At 37.1% G+C, this 23,618-nt stretch overlaps 1 protein-coding gene across 1 annotated transcript in view; it reads left to right on the forward strand.

Annotated features, from left to right (window-relative positions):
• Positions 1-22,914, forward strand: part of LOC135216909 (cysteine sulfinic acid decarboxylase-like) — a 32,856-nt gene extending 9,942 nt beyond the window's left edge. Inside the window, exons 2-12 of the mRNA XM_064252454.1 lie at positions 9,310-9,466; positions 10,190-10,350; positions 11,135-11,237; positions 11,436-11,561; positions 14,128-14,264; positions 14,564-14,646; positions 17,549-17,696; positions 18,751-18,880; positions 19,140-19,238; positions 19,976-20,167; positions 20,375-22,914. Of these exons, the coding sequence (XP_064108524.1) occupies positions 9,317-9,466; positions 10,190-10,350; positions 11,135-11,237; positions 11,436-11,561; positions 14,128-14,264; positions 14,564-14,646; positions 17,549-17,696; positions 18,751-18,880; positions 19,140-19,238; positions 19,976-20,167; positions 20,375-20,548 (1,503 nt within the window). The 5' untranslated portion in view covers positions 9,310-9,316 and the 3' untranslated portion in view covers positions 20,549-22,914. The remainder of the gene's footprint in view (positions 1-9,309; positions 9,467-10,189; positions 10,351-11,134; positions 11,238-11,435; positions 11,562-14,127; positions 14,265-14,563; positions 14,647-17,548; positions 17,697-18,750; positions 18,881-19,139; positions 19,239-19,975; positions 20,168-20,374) is intronic.
• Positions 22,915-23,618: the final 704 nt, after the last annotated feature.

The following is a 23,618-nucleotide window of genomic DNA, read 5'->3' on the forward strand; positions in this document are numbered from 1 at the left end:
ACTTAAGACTTACCTTAGATAACTGTAAATGGGATTTGTTTAGTTTTACTCTAGAAGGTCGCCATTGAAAACGAGCTAACTAATCTACTTTAAGTTTATTTACAGAAAAACATGGACTGGCCTGGGATAAAGGCAAGGCAACTTGGCCACACGTGGTCTGGACCGCTCCTATCTTTCACAATAGGGGAAAGCTGGCCAAAATCAAATCTAATTCAATGCTGGTTTTCCAAAATTGATAATAGGTATCTCGCGGTAAGGAAGCGCTGGCGAGGAGACGTAGCACACATGACTCAGCAAATCTGGAAATTAGTCCCAGATTAGACACAATCATAAAATAAAGATTTCTTGCACTATATTTCAGCTACAAGGGCAGTCACTTTTATTTAACACACACTGGGGAGGAACGCTAGTGTTTAAATGAAATATTCACTGAAGACTGTTTGTCTGGAACGATCACAAAAGGTAGCATGCATCCACGAGGCAGAAAAGAAACAAAGGGATGTTCATTTGGGAAGTAGGAGTTCGAATTGGGAAATGTGGAAGAGTTTATTTGACTTGGAGGAAAAAACTGGCAATACGACTGTAACTCAAGACGTACCTGGATGCCTTATGGACAGGAACTTTGGAGAATGGCGTCGGCTTTGTCCGAGTTCGGGGGTGTCAGTTAGCCCCTTTGTAGGCCTATAGGCAGGCTGGCTTGGATGTCTGTCCTGGGTCAAGGACTGGGCTGAGCTGAGGGCGTCATCGGGCGCAAATCTTTGGTGTTGGGGCAGCTTCTCCCCCCCTGTTGGCAGGTCATCCTGGGAACAGAACATACAGCTAGCGAAAAAGTTCACAGGAATAGGGATCTTATAAGTAGGCCTAAGAAGTACCTAGCTAGCTACACACTCCCCTTGGGATACATCCCTAATGGTTAAATGAGTCTTTATTCCCCTGCTACTAACAGAAATGACAATCTCTGGTCTGCTTTGTGTTTCCAGCCTAAAGTCAGCTGATGTTAGGGGAATGATGGCTGCTCGTCTAGCAACTAAATAAATGATACTGGGAAGACGAGGGAATCAACTATGTACAATATATATATATATATATATATATATATATATATAAATATATATATATATCGAACTACAAATGTCCTTTAATATCTAATTCGCTCTACCCCCGGAAAGAATTAATATATTTTCATATATGTTTAACAGGAGGGTGAATTTATTAAGCGATAATAGAATTGCTGGATGACAGGCGCGAACCATCGACCTCTCAATTCCAGGACTGGCAGTGAAACCTTAGCCAACCTCGCCACCACAAGAGATATAAATTTATGCTGCCTCCCATCTCAAATACCTGCCGCGCTCAGGTGTTTTTTGTTTTGGAGACTGCATCAAGCCCATCTCGTCCTCGGTAGCGTGGTAGTGCTTTTGCCGCACTTAGTCATATTATACGTCATATCACATTACGTGATTCATATATCATATATTATCGAACTACAAATGTCCTTTAATATCTAATTCGCTCTACCCCAGAATTAATATATTTTCATATATGTTTAACCAAGGGGGAATTTATTAAGTGATAATAGAATTGCTGGACGACAGGCGCGAACCATCGACCTCTCAATTCCAGGACTGGCAGTGAAGCCTTAGCCAACCTCGCCACCGCAAGAGATATAAGTTTATGCCGCCTCCCATCTCAAATACCTGCCGCGCTCAGGGGTTTTTTGTTTTGGAGCGAATTAGATATTAAAGGACATTTGTAGTTCGATAAATGTATATGAATCGCGGTAATGTGATATGACGTATAATATATCTATATATATATATATATATATATATATATATATATATATATATATATATAGGTGTGTGTGTGTGTGTTTGTATTTGTAACTGTGCATGTATATGTATTTGACGTGCGATCAATATATTCGATACATTCACTAAAGATTCTACAAGACAACCTAATGAACATTATTTCAATGATAATTATATTGTTTGAAGTTGTTCCATATTGGTTGTTTGTATGGTGTTTATAGGTTGCATGGAACCAGTGGTTATTCAGCAACGGGACCAACGGCTTTACGTGACTTCCGAACCACGTCGAGAGTGAACTTCTATCCCCAGAAATTCACATCTCTGACCCCTCAATGGCATGGTTGAGAATCGAACTCGCGGCCACCGAGGTGGCAGGTAAAGAACATAACAACCACGCCACTGAAGCGCTTGTTCCATATTGTACCTATTGGTGCAATTGCACACTGAAGTAAACTGAAAATGATTGATTTTGTGACATGTTACTTATGGAGTCCAATTTCTAATTGTTGATTAGACTAATCGTTATCATGAATTTGACTGATCGTTATACAGTTCAAATTTATTTCAGATTTTAGAAATAAAATACGATATTTTATTTAGCGTCGTTTGTTCTGAGATGTAAATACTGATATGAATACTTACTTTAAGGACAATACACATACATAAGCGTGCTAAGCATTCGCCCACATAACACATAGGCAAACACTGCACGATGAAATGAGCGCGCGTATGAGAAATACGAGAACAAAATTCACGTGAGGGCAAAAAAAATATTCTTGCTATCGGGGAAATCATGACGTCAACCCTAGCAATGGCCCCGACTCCCCTTAGCAACCAATCAGGTGCCGCTGTTTCACTGCACCCTCGGCCAGTGTGTCGAAAGCGCGTCATCACAATTTTCTTTTCACGGAAACTATCGCTAAGATGAGTGTTTCATTTTACAACAGTAGAAACTTTTCGAATTGGCGTAAATTTTTCGCAAAACTGGATCAGCACTTTGAGGAAGGGTTAGCGAAATTGACCTACAAGAGAGATATAAATGAAGATATAAAGATATACAAAGCTAAAAAAGATTAATACAGAGTGGCATGACACTCGTAAATGCTCATCGAAATAAAGAAAAAAAACGCATTATATGTAACCAAAGGGCTGTAAAGCAAGTCAGGACATTTTTTGAAGAAAAGATTGGGCATTACGCCTTCAAGTGGGCTATTCAGGAGTAAAAGGCTTCCTTAACTTTAACGATTTCTCCTCGTCGCTGAGTCTGTCAAGCGCTCCCATCCCCCGACCCCCCCACCTCTCTCTCTCTCTCTCTCTCTCTCTCTCTCTCTCTCTCTCTAATATCTTGTTGAATGATATTGCTTCCACTTGACAAGTTCATTTTCGACGCATAAGTTTTTGTACGCATTTCTTCGTCATCATCATCTCTCTCTTCTTAATTTAAAATACCTTCCTCTGTATCTTAAAACTCCATCTTAAACCTCAAATTGCCGGTTGTCAACTCGCTTTTCCCCTGTTTTGTGCAAGGCTGTGCGTATGTATCCATGATTACATGCAACAGGTCTGTGTGTGTGTGTGTGTGTGTGTGGTCTCCCCCAGATTAAACCAACCCTCCTTTATCCAGTCACAAAGGACCAGAACGCGAGGCAGTGAGAGCACTAATTCCCTTTTTTGGTCTTTTTATTGTTTCAACCGACGTTGCAGTCGCGGAGGTCGATACAGAATGGTGGAGACTGACGTTAGGTCAGAAGTCAAATAGGTCAATCAGTTATGACATAACACGAAACTGTACAGGTTAATCAACTTCCTACGAAATTAGCGTGGATACAAAAAAGAATTCACGACCTCAATCCAGTTGGAGTGAAAAACAAACAAGGTAGTTTTGACAGTAAAAAGTATAAGGGAATAGTCTAATAAAAAAACAGTAATTTTGACCGGATTTCTCTTTCTGTTAATCGTTGTTAACTTGGCACTTACTTTCTATACCAAGTCATTCTATAAAAACTTTTAATTAAATCTGTGACATACATTAATTCAATTATTCATTTCAGTATAAAATTAGCTGGGCATTGCAAGTAAGGTCCAAGCCTTTCAAAATGCAACATTTTCATCAAACTGTCATATCCAATTCTTTGACACAAGACCACATCAACGCAATACGAATTTTAATTATTCACGTGCGCCACCTTTACAATTATCAGTCTTCGTCCATTGAAGATTTGCAGCAAGCTCTCTCTCTCTCCTATTCTCTCTCTACTAAATACGACAATATCATCTAGCTTTCTAGCCTTAAACATGCTCACTATCAAAATTCTTTTTATAATACGTACAACACAAACACTAAATAACTTCTTTTTTTAAGATTTTGCAATATTCGTAAACGGTAAGAGACTGAAAGCCCTATCACTTGTTGTCTCTTTTGCTAAGAAGTATGGGCATTGCCTTTTGCAGCTTTTTGACTGAAATAAAAAATTGCCTTCGGACTTACATGCCTAACTAGAAACCTTTTTGTTTTTGGACCATAATAGCCACCTTAACGTTAATACCAGATTGTGCATTCATCATTCTATGAACTTTTGTTTTCTTATTATGCTACCCTTCACAATATAAACTTGCCCTATAGCATTTGTTTACAAAGCTAAATTGATAACTTGCAATTTGACTCGTTTTCACTTTTTTTGTCTGAGTACAAGGCCATGTATGGAAATAGAAATACACAGTATCATTACTACTGCTGCAAAACTCAGAAAAGCAGAATACTCGAAGTCAAAGGTCTTCAATGCGGAAACAGATTACGGAAAAATAAATCCAAAAATAAAGAAATTTAAATATACCCTATTTTGCGGCGTCGAAAACACATTTTTTCTAAAACGCGACTCGGAAATTGACAATGCGTCTAAGAGGCGGAAGGTTACACTTTTTAAAGACCCTTCCTTACCACAAAGTAAGGTTATCTTTTGCTAAACAGTAATCAAAATTACTATGTAAGACACCTGAATGAAGTGTGCCAACTATAATTAAAAATATTATGTAAACAAAAGTTTCATAGAAACAGGAAATATATGTAACCTAGTTATTTTCTTTATGTACACAAGCAGTATTTATTTTTTGTCCTTTTTTACTTTGTTCAGTTTCGGGAGTCATGTTCGTGTGGTAATGAAGAGCTAAATTTTTTTCAGGTCTTGAAAACTGAAATGTTAGGTAACCATAGTAAAATGTAACTCAGTATTTCAAATACTTCATACATTATTCCTATGTCTGATTACATAAGTCTGCATTTAATATCAATTTCTTTGCCAGCCAAAGAAATTTCATATGAACAACAATTGGCAATTTATACCATTCACGTTACTTGATGATCCGTTCAAGTTGTACAGTTCGCTGATATGTAAACTTCATAAAAGATAAGTAAGGACTAAAATCAATGAAGTTGGATAAGCAAAACATTTCTTAAATAAATAAATGAAATGAAAATTGGATAAGCAAAACATTTCTTAAACAAGCAAAGACGAGCAGCGCAGTAAACAAAACAAAGCCAGGGAAGGATCGACAAACTCGAAATATGTTTTATTTTAAACCCACATATTGTTATGTTGGCCTATAATACTAATACTCCAGTCAAAGTAAAAATCACTTAGGGAACGGCGATGTTTTAGTGTAGGTGAAATCATACTGAGGGTGCCTAACTGTAGGTTCTGGAAACTTTGGGTATAAATTTAATGTATCTACGTAATCTGCATACTCTAGCATAAAAAAAAAGCAGACTGAATTTGGTTACAAACATGTACATGTCACAAAAGTACCCACAAAAAATTTTTTGTCCTCAAATTTTGCTGCCAAAAGTGGGATGCGCCCGGAGTCTTCGACGCCGTAAAACACGGTATGTATATATATATATTATAATATATATATATATATATATATATATATATATATATATATATATATATGAATAAATTATCACATCACCGTGTTTCATATAAATCATTGGAGCTACAAATGTCCTTAAATATCTAATTCGCTCTACCTCGGAATTAATACAATTTTCATACATGTAAACCGAAGGGGAATTTTTTAGTTGATAAATTATTATCAACTAAGAAATTTCCCTTCGGCTTACATATATGAAAATACATAATTCTGAGGTAGAGCTAATTAGATATTACAGGACATTTGTAGCTCGAATAATATATATGTATGTATGTATGTATGTATATATGTATATATACGTGTACATATATATATATATATATATATATATATATATAATATATATATATATATATATTATATATGCATTTCTAAACGAATATTCGACGGTTATGCAATATCCAGCTCTCCTGCGATGACAAATAACAAATAAACACACACGTCTAACTCATTCATGAAAACCACAATCCAAGATCCCATTCCACTGGAAACGGTAAGGTATTGTCATATCGTTCAGAGCCTCCAGAAATGTGCCCCAAACCTCCGAGCCGGAAATGCCTTAATGGAAACTCACTCACTCACTCACTCTCTCTCTCTCTCTCTCTCTCTCTCTCTCTCTCTCTCTCTCTCTCACACACACACACACAACAGCCATTCTCACTCTCTGGGGTCTTTTTGGACCAAAGCTAAACCAGCGAGGAGACTTTTATTAGAAATAATGCACCCCACTTTCCTCTTGCATTAGGCTGGGAAGTGGTGAAGGACATGCAGTTCCATCGATCAGCCATTCGGTCTGTCCCGTCTCTCCCACTTTTTCACTTAAGATTTTCGAATAGCCTTCTGAGTATACTTGTATCTTATCTAAAATATACTGGACACATATCGAAATTACAACACCAATCTGTAGTCTATTGAGGATTGGATGGCATACAGTTATATGCTATTGTAAGAGAGAGAGAGAGAGAGAGAGAGAGAGAGAGAGAGAGAGAGAGAGAGCAGGGTATGGGAGATTAAATTTCAATTCTGCTCGTTCAATCTTCGCTACTGCGTGGTATCCAGTTGTTCAATGTACCTCCCTCTGTCGCTTTCCGGTTATTTCTCTACCATATCCCTTATATATTTTGAAGGTTGAATTTATGTTCCCAAGTAATATCAACACAGCTATTACTCAACACACAGACCTTGAATCTTCCTTTCATGATGCACTCTAGGTGGAAATTCTTCTATCTTCTAATATATTCTATTCATCTAATTCTGTGGGTGTCACTTATTTCTCTCCTTTTTTTCTTACATGAAATTTCAATGTAAACTGCACAGAGCTATCCCATGACAATGAAGAAGACATACAGTTACATGCATGAACAGTCCCGTGGTGGGAAAACTACAAATTATTCATCTTCTAACATGTGTTCCTGCCCCGTGTCCTTGAGTGCAATAGAATTGACTTTTTTACCTCTAACATTTATCATTAATTCTAAGAGATATGTTTTGCTCCGAAGTCCTTCAATCCCTTTCTGTTTTCTTTGAGCTGTACAATCACATCTCACATGCCCGTCACTTTATACTATCCTTATCATTACATTTTGAAAGATCCCATGGGGATAACATATTAGCCGTTCTCTTAGGTAATTATGACCAAGTTAGTGACGTTATTACATCAGTTACTGGAACATAAGTCCTTGACCTGTTATAACTTTCTGCCCCTCTAACACCGTTTGAGCACTCCTGCTCTTCAGCAACCCAAAGAACTGGCCACACCAGTCACTCCTCGATGTTTGCAGACAACAGGTCCGCAATAACTTCTGTGAATTCCCTGTCCTCCTTTCTTCTTTTCTCACAGTATGTAATAGCAGGCTCTTCCACTGTAAAAATTCCGTCTCCTTTGGTCTTTCTTCTCTGATCAGCGTTTTTGATCCCTCTGCACTTTCTTCCTCTTGGCTTTCTGAGAAAACCAAGGTTCTTGTTTTTAGTTAAAACCATGGAGGCACCTACTAAGAAAATATTCTTTCACAGTTCATTAATGAATCAATTGTTAACGGACCTTTCTCAGGATTTCATCCTCTTTTCTTATCATCCATATTAATTCGTAAAAGATATTAAAGACATGCAGAAGACAAGATAGAATGCATTCGAAATAATATCTACATTGCAAATTCTTCACCTCATTGGGAAAGAATTCATACTGAACGTAAAGTAAAAATCATTTAGAACACCTGAGGAGTATAGGATATCTGAATCACCCTACCAAAAACCTTGCAATGTGCAGATAAGAAAACATTGAAGGAAATCAGCACAACAAAGCCGTTTGATTCACACAATGACTTGTTGGCCGTAAATGAGACCAGCAAGTTCTTGGTTCCGTTTTCCGGTCGAAAGCCTCGATTTAAAATAGGTCATATTAGGGTCAGAATAAAAGTCAGCGTTCTTCACTGCAAGGACTATCATAGCTTAGCAAATATGCTTAGTAGAATGAACCGTCTTAAACACAGACCTTGTTCTGCCTTCATTTTACAGATGACGGGCATCCACAAAAGACAACTAATCCTACGAAGGGCCTTTCAAGGAAATTCATTCCCCTGATCCTTTTTTATTCTAACCTAAGCCACAATGATGGTTAACCCGTAAGTTTTATTGTTTATGGAAAGTCATTTTTGGTTTAGTTCACCTAGACCTTTCAATGCCTTTCCATAATATCTCTCTCTCGCTCTCTCTCACACACACAATATTAGCAACAGTTAGTCTTATTTCCCGAAATATTATGTACCTGAGTTGCTCATTATGCCTCCGTCTCATATAGATTCGACAATTTCGGGTTTCCTGTGAAAACCCGATAAACATAACAGAATCACTCAATGACTTGTAAATCCTTGTTTTCCATACATCCTGTTCATACATATTCCTTGCGATCTATGATTCACTTGATGCACATATCATAAATATTGCAGATAAGAGAAATCAATTTATTCATTCAGTCATACTACCAACACATAATCACTTAACTAGACTAGCAAAACTCGTTTCACCTAAGCCATATTCTCTAATTATCGCTTATTTTCTCTACGTTAATCATTTCAGGGCTTATAGTGGTCTATATTCCATGTTTTCTCTTGGTGGCACGAAATGCCAAGTAATAAATAAAAAAATGCATCCACGGCAAAGTAAATCGCTCCTCCAGTCGTTTCGAGAGGAATTTCTCAGATAATTTGCACTCTCTGATGAAGGCCAATGCTGAGCTCACATCCCACTAATTTCATTCCATCGATCAGATAATTTCAGAACCTCCCGGAACTCCGTCGCTTTACTCTTATGAATGAGCAACAGATGTGAATGATTAATTATGGAAGTTCTTCCTCATGAGCTTCGCCAAGAGTAACCTGATGCTGTCTAGGGCATTTTTTTTTAATATTTCATTTGCTTCACTTTACCAGAAGAAGAAGAAGAAAAAAGTAAATAATGACATCCATAATATAGTGGGGAAAGACTGGCCTGGGCGAGGATTATTTGAATTATTACTGGTCCGTTCTCCAAAATGTATCGCAGATAACAGCTCTTCGCCTCTTGCCAACAGGTGAACGATGGGGAGCGAAAATGAGAGCAACAGTCTCGGGAGGATGTGTGGCTGGGAGAGTGGGCCGGACCCTTCCCTGCATTCTCATTTTCTCTCGCAGTGCCTCCAATTATTGATTGACAGGGCTGTCTTCGGGGGTACCGACAGGTCAAATAAGGTCAGTATACCGCAAAACCTTTCGGTGTAATCAAGTAGAGAAATCTCAACTTCCTGAGCAACAGCAAGACGTCAAAATTTTCATATCATATGCACAGCAATGTGAAAACCGACAAAGGTGATACGCACCAAAATTCTGTTCCTGTTTTTATTTTTCAGCTGCAATGAAATACAACATGAAGATAAGGAAGTTCCCGCCCTAAATTGTAGTAAATTATTTTTGAGACACCGTAAACCAACTAAAGTTTTCACTTTGATCACCCGATGAAGCATTCCTGAAATTCTTGCCCTGCCTTGCTCACATTACCCACAACGTTTAAGTACAAATAGCCTCTACGTTATGGTTCAGATGCTTTGATCTGGTTCTGTAAATACGTGTAGTGCACGGCGTAATATAGAAAAATATTTTAAGGCCTCTATCAGAACTCTTGCAAAGCATCGCATTAAAATTAAGTCGGGAACACTGCGCCAGCTTAATTAGATTTCATATTGATCTGTTGTTCAATCTTCGTTGGAGGCAAAATGTTATCCATAATCATGTGGTAATGAAGTCATCATACTGATAAAAATATAAGCCTCAAATCATATACATACCCTGTGCTTTTCATTCTGGTTTTGAAATGAAAAATGCAGCAAATAAAGGTGTCTAAAACTTGCAGAGTCGTGCTTTATCCCCTAATTTCACTAGGATGCTAACAATCTATTACCTACTTAACTCAAACAGGTGGTTGACTGGGTCGACCCGGACGATCTCAAAGAGAAGCTTGACCTGGTTCTGGAGGATACAGGAGTGACCCAGGCTGACCTCCTCAGGCGTCTACGGGATGTGGTCAAGTACAGCGTCAAAACGGGACATCCGTACTTCATTAATCAGCTCTTTTCCAGGTAGGTGAAGCCTGCGACCTTGGTCCTCTCTCTCTCTCTCTTTCTCTCATGCCATGTTCATTCTCCTCTTCCTCTTCCCCTCCGCTCCTTCCGCGCCATTCTTCCAGGGGCAGCGTGATCAATGGCACTAATCAAGTGGCACTATGGACGTGATCAGGATGCCAAGTAGCAAATAATAAACCCTTTCCTCTCTCCCCCTTTGACTCGATTGCTTCTGCCTTCAGTCTATATTGCACCGCATTGCTCGGCATCTCCCTTCTTTAAGAAGGTAATATTCCGTCCCATGTTATTTACTCTTGTGAATTTTCACGGGATCTTAAATACCAAGCACCCGTGAAAATTCACGAGAGAAAATAACATGGGAGGGAATATTACCTTCGTAAAGAAGGGAGATGCCGAGTAATGCTGCCTTCACTGTCCTTGAAAACTCCTTGAATCGGTGACTTTTTCCTTCTGTTAAAGACTAACTTTGAAATTCTATGACTTTTCATAAGATTTCCTATCTTTTAAGAGTTGGTGTATAGCGTCCTAGGAGTCTGCCCCTCTCTCCTACCTCCCGACATTCGCTTTACTTGTTCTTAAATGTTCTAGATACTTGATAATTTCTGCGTTCATACACATATATATACGCATGTATGTCAGTTATTTCATCATGCTCTTCCACCGTTAATTCTTTTCCAAAGAGACGGCAACTTAACTAGGCACTATCACCATTTTGGGCGCAAAATTTGCAAAGCTTCATCCATATTGGAAACTGATTCTAAATTATTTCGCCTATTACCAGCATTGACGTCTATGGCCTCGTTGGACAGTGGGTGACCGATGCCCTAAACCCCTCTGTCTACACATACGAAGTAGCACCGGTCTTTACACTCATGGAAATTGAGGTTGGTCGAAATTTTGGTTCACAGAAACGATTACAACAAAAATCACGACTGGCTTTCCGTTCAATCACTATCATTCATAACAGATCATTTTTCTAAAAATGAAGTTAAAAATTTAATCCGTTCAACAAATAAAGCAGAACATATTAGGTCTCATTCGCGAACAATCTCAACAGAAATAAAGTTCCTCTTCCATTCCAGGTACTGAAAATGATGGCCAGTTTCGTAGGCTACGACCAACACGACGGCCTCTTCTCCCCCGGAGGATCAATGTCAAACATGTACGGGATGCTTCTGGCCAGATACTACCGGTTTCCCCAGGTCAAGGTAAATGTTCCATTATAAAAACTAAAAACAAAAATAATAATGATGTGCTCAGCTTGAGAAAACAACGAAAAGTCTTAAAAAACAGAATTAAAATTGCTTGTACGGACACAGATATTGCACTACCGAATTAAGTTGCAGGGAATGTTCTGAATGGTGGCCATGTCCAATGAACCTGCTAACCGGCCATACCAGTGAGTTATGTGGAAAGTTGCTCAGTTCTAAAATACCGAAGATGGTTATAAATGAAAAAAATTAAAAAAATTGAGCGATAACATTTGACACAAAAAGGGAGGGCCCAAGGAAAGAAATTGTGACTTGATTGCCAGGTGATCTTTATAATTAAGTGAGTGTGCAGAAATTCCAGAGGGAGTTCGTTACCGCCAGACCTGGAGGATGGAAAACAGAGAACAACTGGATTTCATCGGTAAAAGATTCTTTTAGTCCCAATAGATTCTCAATTACGTTTAGAAAAAAGAAAATCCATCGCTTGTACAATAGTTTTATTCTATACTTAAATACTTCAAAAGATGAAACATGCAATAAAATATACAACACAACTTGAATACTTGCAGCACACCAACATATCAATTATTTGGTTAATTAATTGATTAATAGATAATTAATTCTTTCATTTATAAGAAATTCAATAGGCTCAATTCTTTTTAGTAACAGATTCGAAACTTTTTTAAATATACATACACAAGAAATTTCAAACTCTAATGATGTAAATATCTGAATTATTTTTCATGTAACTTTGATATCTCATTTTCACAATACCACAACATTTAATAACACACACACACACTAGCTGACCAACCCGATACTGCACAGGAAAACTCTGAATGACAAACGATAAAATCTCTCTCCCTCCCTCTTCCTCCTCCCTTATACTCCCTCTACTCTATCTCATTTCTTCTCCCTCTCACTCTCTCTCTCTCCAACTCTTCCTCACTCTTTCAATCTTTCTCCTCCCTAACACCCCCACTACTCTCTCTCTCTCTCTCTCTCTCCCATTTCCTCCCCCTCTTAATCTCTCCCTTTCCTGATAAGATAGTTGCTTCAATTACATTGCCCAACATTATTGACATTTTATATTTCACCCCTTCTCCCTCCCCATTCCCATTGGGGTTAAAGTTGGACTTGAAAGGCATTGGAAGTGTCACTTTTCACATCAGCGACCTCCAAAACTATTGACAAAACACTAATATCAGTCATTTTTACATTTTATTTTTCACCTATCTCACACCTCGTCCTATCGAGGCTGAACTTGGACTTAGGGCATCGAGAGTGTTACTGTTCATCTCAGTGACTTAAAAAACTATGGATTATTAGACAATAATAGCTGTCGTTTTCGGTTATTTCTACATGTCACTCCCTTCCTACCCCCAACCCCTTTGGTGCCAGTGATATCATATCTATATTAATATGAGGTATGATAAACTTATAGGGTTTATTTAGTTGATAAGTCTACAGGCAGAACCAGCCCTGTTTCAGGGAAACCCTTTCCAACCCCCTCCTCCCTTTGGTAGAGATGTCTTACACCTACAGTATTCATTTCTAGATAGTAAGTCATAGGTATACCAAGTTTGGTTAAAATTACTCAACGCATTTAGGAGCTATGCTGCACACAAACACACATTCATACATCCATTTATTATATGACATGACTAAAGAGTTCTTTGACCACAGAAATTCGTCCGTAGTTACATGATAAACACATCAAATAAATGCACTGGTATTATGAGCCTGATCATGATGGTAAATATCGTGGCACAAAAGGAGGAACCACACAAAACAAAAGTCTGCATCAAACTGTGGAAACGAGGTGAGTAAGAAGCAGCATCTGAGTGCTTTCTAATTTAATGTCATTTTTGTTGAAGATTTAGTTGGTATAATGCCAGCACGGGCTCTTGAGCATAGAGCAGCCGGTAGATTTAATGTCACATATTTCTGACAAGACATGGACTTTTGCGAAGGGAAAGGTAGCACTTAACATCGGAGCAAGACCGGCAACATTTTACGGTAATGTGTTTTTTCTCACACCTGGAGAACAGTTAACAATCATTTGTAAAAAATAAGGATAGTTCTATATTACAAATGGTTCGAAAGCTTGAAGCATTACAAATGAGATACTGTTGTTCCTGCAAATATATGACAATCACAGTTTCAGCCTTCAGTCTTTGATTTGTTGTCTTCGGAAACTCGATGTTTTGCGGTAGGTCAAGTTTGTTGTTTTGGACGGCGGATGCCCGGAAGGCCCAAGCAATTGACATCCCTGAAAATATATATACTATATACATATATCATATCTCCATACTATACATATGTATGTAATATATATGTATATATATAACACACACACACACACACACACACACACACATATATATATATATATATATATATATATATATATACATATATATATATAATCATCAAAATTCAATTGCCCATTAACTGAAACCTGCGTGCATGCATCCAAGTCGATTGAATAAACATGTCCCTCTGCTGTTTGTATTCAGATTTTGGAACGAATTAATCACAATGCATTCTTCACCTACGGCAGACACGCGGTGTGAGTGGACTGGGCAGGTTGGTAGCGTTCTCTTCCATCGACGCCCATTATTCCATTGCTAAGGCGGCCATGACTATGGGTCTCGGGGCTGACAACGTCGTTCTCGTCAATGTCGACGATGAAGGGAGGTAAGGATAATGAGGGGAAAGAAAAAGATACAAAAGGAAAATACAGCTCAATACTGAGTTAATAAGGCCAATAACGAAATCAGTATGAATTTGCATCTATTCATTCAAGATTGTGTCTGAATATGGGCTCTGAACTGAGAGTAGAATGAAAAAGAAGCAGAGGTTAACCAAATAAGTCACCTTTCAAAACAGTTCCAGTGATGAAAAATCCCTTGGCTTAGTTGCAGAGTATTATACAATACAGCGGAAAAGAAATGTGAACAATTCATAACTCTTTTATTCTTTTTTTTTTCCGTAAGGATGGACATCAACCACTTGAAGAAATGCATCGCTAAATCTCGCCAAGAAGGAGGAATTCCATTCATGGTGAACGCGACTGCTGGTGAGTAGTTCAAAAGGATGTGACCTTCTTTTTCCATAAAATTTGTTTATCATCAAACAAAATTAGAGGCACTAAATAATAATAATAATAATAATAATAATAATAATAATAATAATAATGAAAACCAGGAAACATATGACAATACACAAAGCACTACACCCAAGAGCAAATACGGACAGACTATACATAACACGAAAGGAAGGCGGGAGAGGACTACTAAGTATAGAGGACTGCGTCAACACCGAAAACAGAGCACTGGGGCAATATCTGAAAACCAGTGAAGACGAGTGGCTAAAGAGTGCATGGGAAGAAGGACTAATAAAAGTAGACGAAGACCCAGAAATATACAGAGACAGGAGAATGACAGACAGAACAGAGGACTGGCACAACAAACCAATGCACGGACAATACATGAGACAGACTAAAGAACTAGCCAGCGATGACACATGGCAATGGCTACAGAGGGGAGAGCTAAAGAAGGAAACTGAAGGAATGATAACAGCGGCACAAGATCAGGCCCTAAGAACCAGATATGTTCAAAGAACGATAGATGGAAATAACATCTCTCCATATGTAGGAAGTGCAATACGAAAAATGAAACCATAAACCACATAGCAAGCGAATGTCCGGCACTTGCACAGAACCAGTACAAAAAGAGGCATGATTCAGTGGCAAAAGCCCTCCACTGGAGCCTGTGCAAGAAACATCAGCTACCTTTCAGTAATAAGTGGTACGAGCACCAACCTGAGGGAGTGATAGAAAACGATCACGCAAAGATCCTCTGGGACTATGGTATCAGGACGGATAGGGTGATACGTGCAAACAGACCAGACGTGACGTTGATTGACAAAGTCAAGAAGAAAGTATCACTCATTGATGTCGCAATACCATGGGACACCAGAGTTGAAGAGAAAGAGAGGGAAAAATGGATAAGTATCAAGATCTGAAAATAGAAATAAGAAGGATATGGGATATGCCAGTGGAAATCGTACCCATAATCATAGGAGCACTAGGCACGATCCCAAGATCCCTGAAAAGGAATCTAGAAAAACTAGAGGCTGAAGTAGCTCCGGGCCTCATGCAGAAGAGTGTGATCCTAGAAACGGCACACATAGTAAGAAAAGTGATGGACTCCTAAGGAGGCAGGATGCAAACCCGGAACCCCACACTATAAATACCACCCAGTCGAATTGGAGGACTGTGATAGAGCAAAAAAAAAAAAAAAAAAAAAAAAAAAAAAAAAAATAATAATAATAATAATAATAATAATAATAATAATAATAATAATAATAATAATAAATTAGGATCAAAATCCCTACAAGTTTTTAATATTGTGCTGGTAAAAATTATATCAAGCTTTTTACATGACAGGGAGTCTTCTGTGATGAGGGAGGTTGCTTACCTTAGCTTGGGAAGAAGATAATATGACAGGATGGGTCACTGCAGAAATTTCTTGGTTAGCATCCATCACAATACCCCCAAACAAACGATACTCTCAGATGACATGTACCTATTTGATTTGACCCATCTTAACAGAGGGTTTCTTGCCCATGACCGTTGGTATGAAAACCTCTGGTTGTTCTAGGTCTTTTAATATTGTAGAACTTATAAGGTTCCCTACTGTTGTTGAAGTCCATGCTAAGGTCATTACCACGTCGATTTATTGCAGTGGCATCGTACCTATCACGAAAATCTCCAGCCTTTCCATGTTTGGTGATACATTTTCACAAACTCCTAGGACCCAGCTCCTCCCACAAAAGACATTACAATTTTTACATCATACTACATAATTATCTTGGGTGGAATTGTCACCAGATTTTTTTCATTCAGTTTTACGTATGTTACTTTTAAGTGTTACGGAAACGAATGGTAAAAATTTGGCTGTTGGTAAATCTGAGTCGAAAGCTGGCTTTGTGATCTTTTTCTGTTATCGATGCCACAAATTCTTTTTCAATCTGAGGGAAATAAATGTACTTTAGTTTTCTTTAAGGTGAAGAAAACTTAATTTTATACATTCTAGTTTTTGTCTATGTGCTCTGATTAATTCATAAAAGAAACAACACCAAAAGAAGTACAACTGACAAATGGTCGCTGGCAATGAACCCTTCGCTGAGCAAGACCAAATTAACAGTGCTTGTGTTATTATAGATAATATTTCTGTAATGACCCGTTTTCCTCTATCTACTATCCACGCTCCGATAACCTTTCCGGTTTCTGGAGATAATCCTGTGATAAATGGTTGGTCTTTTCATCGAAGAAGGGAGGCAAATTGACCGTGAGATGGTCTGCCCTCAATGAAACATTTCCTTGTATACATTTCATTGTCTCTAAAAAAAGAAGCAGGGGTTTCAGTACAGCTTATTTGTTTGGTATAATTTACAGCAATCGGCCTTCACTTTCTAAGGGGCCTAATCCAACTTAATTTTTAACGCGGCGAATCACAGTTCGATTCATGTGCACAAAGAAGTGGTTGGTCTTATCATTACTCTTAAGCGCGATTACCTGCTTTTAATAACAATAAAAATAATAAAGTCGACTTTAAATGAATGATCTTTTAAGTCATTATCTCATTCGAAGGTAACACACACACACACACACACACACACACACACACACACACACACACACATATATATATATATATATATATATATATATATATATATATATATATATATATATACGTATATATAAAACCAAATTAGCCTACACTCTTCGAAAGGTTAGCCTAATGTCCTTATTAATTCCAATCCTGTGTAGTAAGAAAAAGGAGATAAATAAATAGAGAGGCCCACTGAAAGCAATAAATTGGAGGACAAAAAAAAAAAAAAGTAAGACAAGTAAGTATGCCTCATTCATATCTTTTTTTTCTGTGCTTCATTTTCTCTCTTCCTCTTTTTAGGCACTACTGTTCTTGGTTCCTACGACCCCCTCATGGCCATAGCGGATGTCTGTCAAGCCGAAGGACTCTGGCTTCATTGCGATGCTGCTTGGGGTGGAGGCGCCCTCATTTCAAATAAACACAAGCACAAACTCACTGGGATACACAGGTAAAAGATAATTATTCTAAGCAGATATCAATAATTTACATTCTACAAAATTGCAGTTATTTGTACACACACACATACACACACACGTATATGTATGTATATGTGTGTTTGTACAGACACATTCGTACACATATGCATAGATATTTTCTCTCATTTCGAGCCAGATATAATCTCATTAATCGCATTAATTTTTCCTAGTGAATGTTTTGCACCCAAGGAAAATTATGTCATATATGATAAGCCATTATCTCTGCACTGATCATGGTAGGAGCACTGTCTTACTGTATTTAATTTCCTTTGGTTTTAAAAAAGGAAGAGTGAATTCGTTGTTAATGGGTTATCCGTGCTTGTCATCTTTCATGGTGTCTCCATCAAAATCCTACTATATACCTTCTCCGGCTAAGTTATGTTATGCCCTTGTAATTTTTGGTCTCTTGTATCCCCTTTACCCTTCGAAAACCTTTCCCTTTATTCAGACAAACACACAAACACACCCATGGCTTTCTGGATTTGTATGATGAGACACAAACCTGGATCGTTAGAGCGGATCAAAGACTACACAAAAAGATAAAATCTCACGCAAATTTTACTCACTATAACTGATATATTTCTGTCTAAAGTTTGGTCGGAATTAACATAATACAGCCATTAGCATTCTTATTAACGTTTTTTAAAGACTGGTGGATCACAGAATGAAGTAATGTTAAACATACCACTGATAACAGAAACACGTTGATTTTATAAGGTCATCATTAAAGATGTGAAAAAACCTTTATATTCAATCCTCACGCTGTTAATTTTACCAGAACTAAAGTGAATTATATTGTATCTTTATATTACATCGAAAGTCATAGACGAAAAATGACCTAAAAAAATGACGATGTCCAGGATCACTGACTTTGATAAAACAGGTTTAGAATATCATTACAATCAGATGGATCCTTTGAAATTGTTCTACTACTAACAAATTTTGCTCGAGGACTTTCTTTTACGGCTAAAATCAGCAGAAGACAGTATTTACTAACATTACCCTCCTCTATTATTGAATTTCCAGAGCCGACAGCATCACCTGGAACCCGCACAAAATGTTGGCCTCACCTCAGCAGTGTTCCGTTTTCTTAACGAAACACACCGGTCTCCTTAAAGACTGCAACTCCGCCAGTGCCGCTTACTTGTTCCAAAAGGTAAGGTGACATATTCAACTATTTCTCTTACAATATCTCAGGGAATTCTTTTCTTTCAATCATTTCAAACGTGTAACTTTATAGTAAACACAGTGCTCTCCTTTTGATTTTCTTACAGGAATTCTCGTAATTAAATCATTCAAAACTTAGGTCTCTGATCAGACCATGCAAGAATAGTGTCAAGTACAAAAATCCACAGATTAAGTGAACAAAATCTTTCGCAGTGCAGGCATCTAAAAATCTTCTTTTACCCTTTAAGGACAAATTTTACGACACAAGTTACGACACTGGAGACAAACATCTACAGTGTGGCCGCAGAGCTGATGTTCTGAAATTCTGGACCATGTGGAAGGCAAAGGTATGACATTCTCTTCTTTAGCCGACTTTTCAAATATCTTTAACGGTCTGATACTATAGAAAATGTCAGACGCTTGAATTGTCATAAAAAGCAATAAATTCTAAGTTGTAATTAGAGAAGTAATCACTATCTTTTAGAAAAAAAAAGCTTTATATATATATATATGATATATATATAATATATATATATATATATCTATATATATATATATATATATATATATATATCTATTATATATATATATATATATAGATATATATATATATATATATATATTTATATATATATATATATATATATATATATATATATATATATTAAATTAAAGATATTATATATATATTATATATATATTATTAATATTAATGAATTTTGTAAACTACACGCGTTACTTTTTTTACATTCACAAATAATTCGCACAAATATCGTTTAACATCTTATTCACTATATACCTTGGAAATAGCTTACTCCCAAGGGATATCATACATAGTGTTTCGTCCTCAGCTCGATCCAGCCACAGACAGACACACACTAATCTCGAAAGTTTCCACCTGATTTCTTCATACAGCTTGCAAAACCAAGTCTCCACAAACTTTTTCATTTCTTTCCGCACACTGCTTCGAAAAAAAAGAAAAAAAAAGAAAAGGCAGTTCCACGTTTGCTTCTACAATGCCTTTTTGAAATCTATCACGACATCTTTAAGGATTCCCGTGTTCACTTATCAACATAATTTTCAGGGAACGAAAGGGCTCGAGAAACACATCGATCACCTGTTCGAAATGGCACATTTCTTCACTGAAACAGTTCGTGAAAGAGAAGGATTCAGGCTGCTCATGGAACCACAGTGCACTAACGTATGCTTCTGGTACGAACCTCCTTCCTTGCGTTCGGAACGTTCGAATCCCAAGTACAACACGCTTCTCAATGCTGTAAGTATCTCTCCGCCGTAAAATTCAAGGCCACGGGATAATAAATGTTCTAACAAAAAGAAAATTAACCTACCCCTCGTAATTTTATCCAAATTTTAATCTAGATTTGAAACATAATATATCTCCTATAACGATAAACACGATCAAAGCATGAAAATAACAGTAGCAACAACTTTAGTAGTCTCATTCATTACTCTGCAACACAAGGTGGCGCCAAAAATCAAGGAGAGGATGGTCAAATCAGGCAGTATGATGGTGACTTACCAACCGCTTCGTGGCAACCCCAACTTCTTCAGGCTGGTTCTGCAGAACTCTGTCGTCAATAAGGATGACGTCAAGTACTTCGTTGACCAGTTCGAAGCCCTTGGCAAGGACCTGTGAGGAGGGAAATGAGATAATCAGTTACCTGTGCTATGCAACTAGCACACGATAAATGAAAACCGAAAAGCAAATTACAAAACTGATGTTATACAGCACTGGTCTGTGAACGGCTTCACTTACATTGATAACTTTACAGAACAATTATAATGACTGTACTTGTCTCTAATTCAAGTATGGTGATCAAACAAACTTTGAAAAGGCTTTATATCAAATCTATCATAATCTCTTATTTTGTTCTTATACCATAGTTATTACTGTGATGTTGTTCTACCAAAACAAATCAATATTCTTATATGCGTTTTGTATTGTTTCGTAGCATTGTATATCCAAGTTCGAAGTCAAACCAAACTAGAAGTAGATATTCGGTAACTGCGTCCAAGTGATGGTTTCTTGACAGTGAATGATACAGTAGGTTCTTCCTCAGATAATACATTTCATTTATGAAAATATATCAGTCTCCAAGGATAATTTCGCAAGAAATTTACGCAGAACGGCTATTGCGAAATATAGTGTTCCCTTTAACAGCAGATAAAAGCATGAGGTTGACGTATTATTTACCATTGTAGATTTATTTATTCTCGAATCATAATACCCTAAAGAGTAAAACTAAAAGAGATAGTTCCACTCGAAATAATATTCACACGAATTATAGTCAGTCACTCTTCTCAAAACTGTGTAATCAGTTTTTCCTTTTCATCCTTTTAGAATTTATGTACTATAATGGATTTCTTGTGAAAAGGGAACGTTAATATCATTAATATCTGCAATGTTATGCTGAACACTCATTTCCCAGAATTTTCATTTTTTATTATGGCCAAACGTTATAATCATTCATTCTTCTATTATGTATAAGAGGTTCAAATTCTGAGCTTTCACACGGCTGGCCAGGAGTCGTTCTTGATTTAAAATTATAACTTAGTTACAAATCATGGATATATCTGAAAAACCGATTAACATCACTCCAGGCGTCTTGTTTACGACCTAGTTTCTCTTCCCGAAATGATTGTGACCGTATTTGTTGTCTTCAACGGATCACTTACAGCGTATGTTTGTCTCTTGGCTCGGGGCGTTCCATTCACTTGAGCCTGTATTACTTTCTCTTCAATAATTGTTACATTCTTCCTTTGGGCTTTTTTTTCCCAATTTATCTTTTTACTTGCATTTCTGTTCTTGCCATTCTACCGTTTCCCCCAAAATATGGATGGAAATATAGAAACTTTATTTCATTTTCTTGAGTTGACAGTAAATACACGTAGCTGATACCACTGCAACCCAATGTGCCCAGCAGCAAGAGTAGCTAATCACAAGTAGCTTCTATGATATCACCCTGCGTCTATTTACAGTTAAACGACTATATTCTTTAATAATTATAAGAGAAGAATCAGCCTCTTGTTTCGTACTGAATCTTTCGTGTAACATTGCAAGTGTCAGTTTGCTGAACGGATATGATCAGAACTCAAGGGAGGGGACGGGGTATTCCCCTCCCTAGGATAATCAGGGTGAAAATCGTCCCACATTCATTCGTGTCTCTCTCTCTATCATATATATATATATATATATATATATATATATATATATATATATATATATATATATATATATCGAGCTACAATGTCCTTTAATATCTAATTCGCTCTACCTCGGAATTAATATTGTTTTCATATATGCTTAACCGAAGGGGAATTTTTTCTCGATAATAGATTTGCCTGGACCAGGGCGCGAACCTATGGATCCTTTCAAACCCAGGAACGTCAGTGAAGCTTTACCTACTACACCACCGCGAGAGGCTAATTTAATATCTAATTCGCTCTACCTCGGAATTAATATATTTTCATATATGCTTAACCGAAGAGGAATTTTTTCTCGATAATAGATTTGCCTGGACCAGGGCGCGAACCTATGGATCCTTTCAAACCCAGGAACGTCAGTGAAGCTTTACCTACTACACACCGCGAGAGAGGACATTGTAGCTCGATATATGTATATGAATCACGGAAATGTGATATGACTTATATATTATATATATATATATATATATATATATATATATATATATATATATATATATATACACGACACGGTTGGAAAGACATATTCCACTTCGCTTTTACACGAACCTGATAATATAAACTGAAACACATTTTAGACTATACGTATTTTTGTTGCTCTTACATTTATATATATGAAAGACGTATCCAGTAATATTATTCTGCGCTATAAAACTCTTCCCAAGTTTATAGTATCTATCAGTAAAATTAAGTATTTATATACTTCATATATTTTTTTCAAAGATGTGTATATTTTTATGTGAATGTTGTTGTACGACGACGGTAATGATAATGAAAAATTAAAATTTTAGTACTGAATTAATTTTTCAATAACCTTTGAAGACCTACATTATTAGCACCTGCTAGGGCTGAAACGCCTTAATTTTATTTCAAAATTAAATATGGAGACAAAATCAAGTACTAGACCTCAAGTTTCCCATACTGTCACCAAGAGTAAAGGATCCTTTTGGAGACGAGACTATTGGAAGGAAGTGGATCAATCCCTTTATCCTTACCCTATTTTGAAGTGCAGAAAAACCAAGTCCCCGGAGAGGAGTGGATAAATTTCTCACCAAATCATACCGCTGATCGTGTCGCATCAAACATCAAGGATGCCACAAACAATTATCTTTTGATCGGTCATATAACGGTATCTTTGAGCAAGATTTAAAATTTACGCTTTGTGAGTCACATGATCTAACGAAATAATAATTCATCAATATCTCCAGCAACCCTTTCTCCTCGTCTACTTTTCATACATCTACAGTATTCAAAAATGACATTAGCCACAGATGCGGCTGACCCAGGAAGTCAACGCCTGTTTGGGATTCCAACTATTTCAACAGCCATGTAAGTCTTTCCTTTTAATATGCCTCTTTCCCTTTCAGGCACATTAAACAGCTCAACTATACATACATACATCCATCCATCTATACACATACATAACGTACATGTGTAAGTAAATATAATTTATAGATATAGAACTATGGCTCTTCTGTACTTCTATATTTTATTGAAGAAGA

This window comes from Macrobrachium nipponense, chromosome 6 (genome assembly GCF_015104395.2).
Source record: "Macrobrachium nipponense isolate FS-2020 chromosome 6, ASM1510439v2, whole genome shotgun sequence".
NCBI lineage: Eukaryota > Metazoa > Arthropoda > Malacostraca > Decapoda > Palaemonidae > Macrobrachium > Macrobrachium nipponense.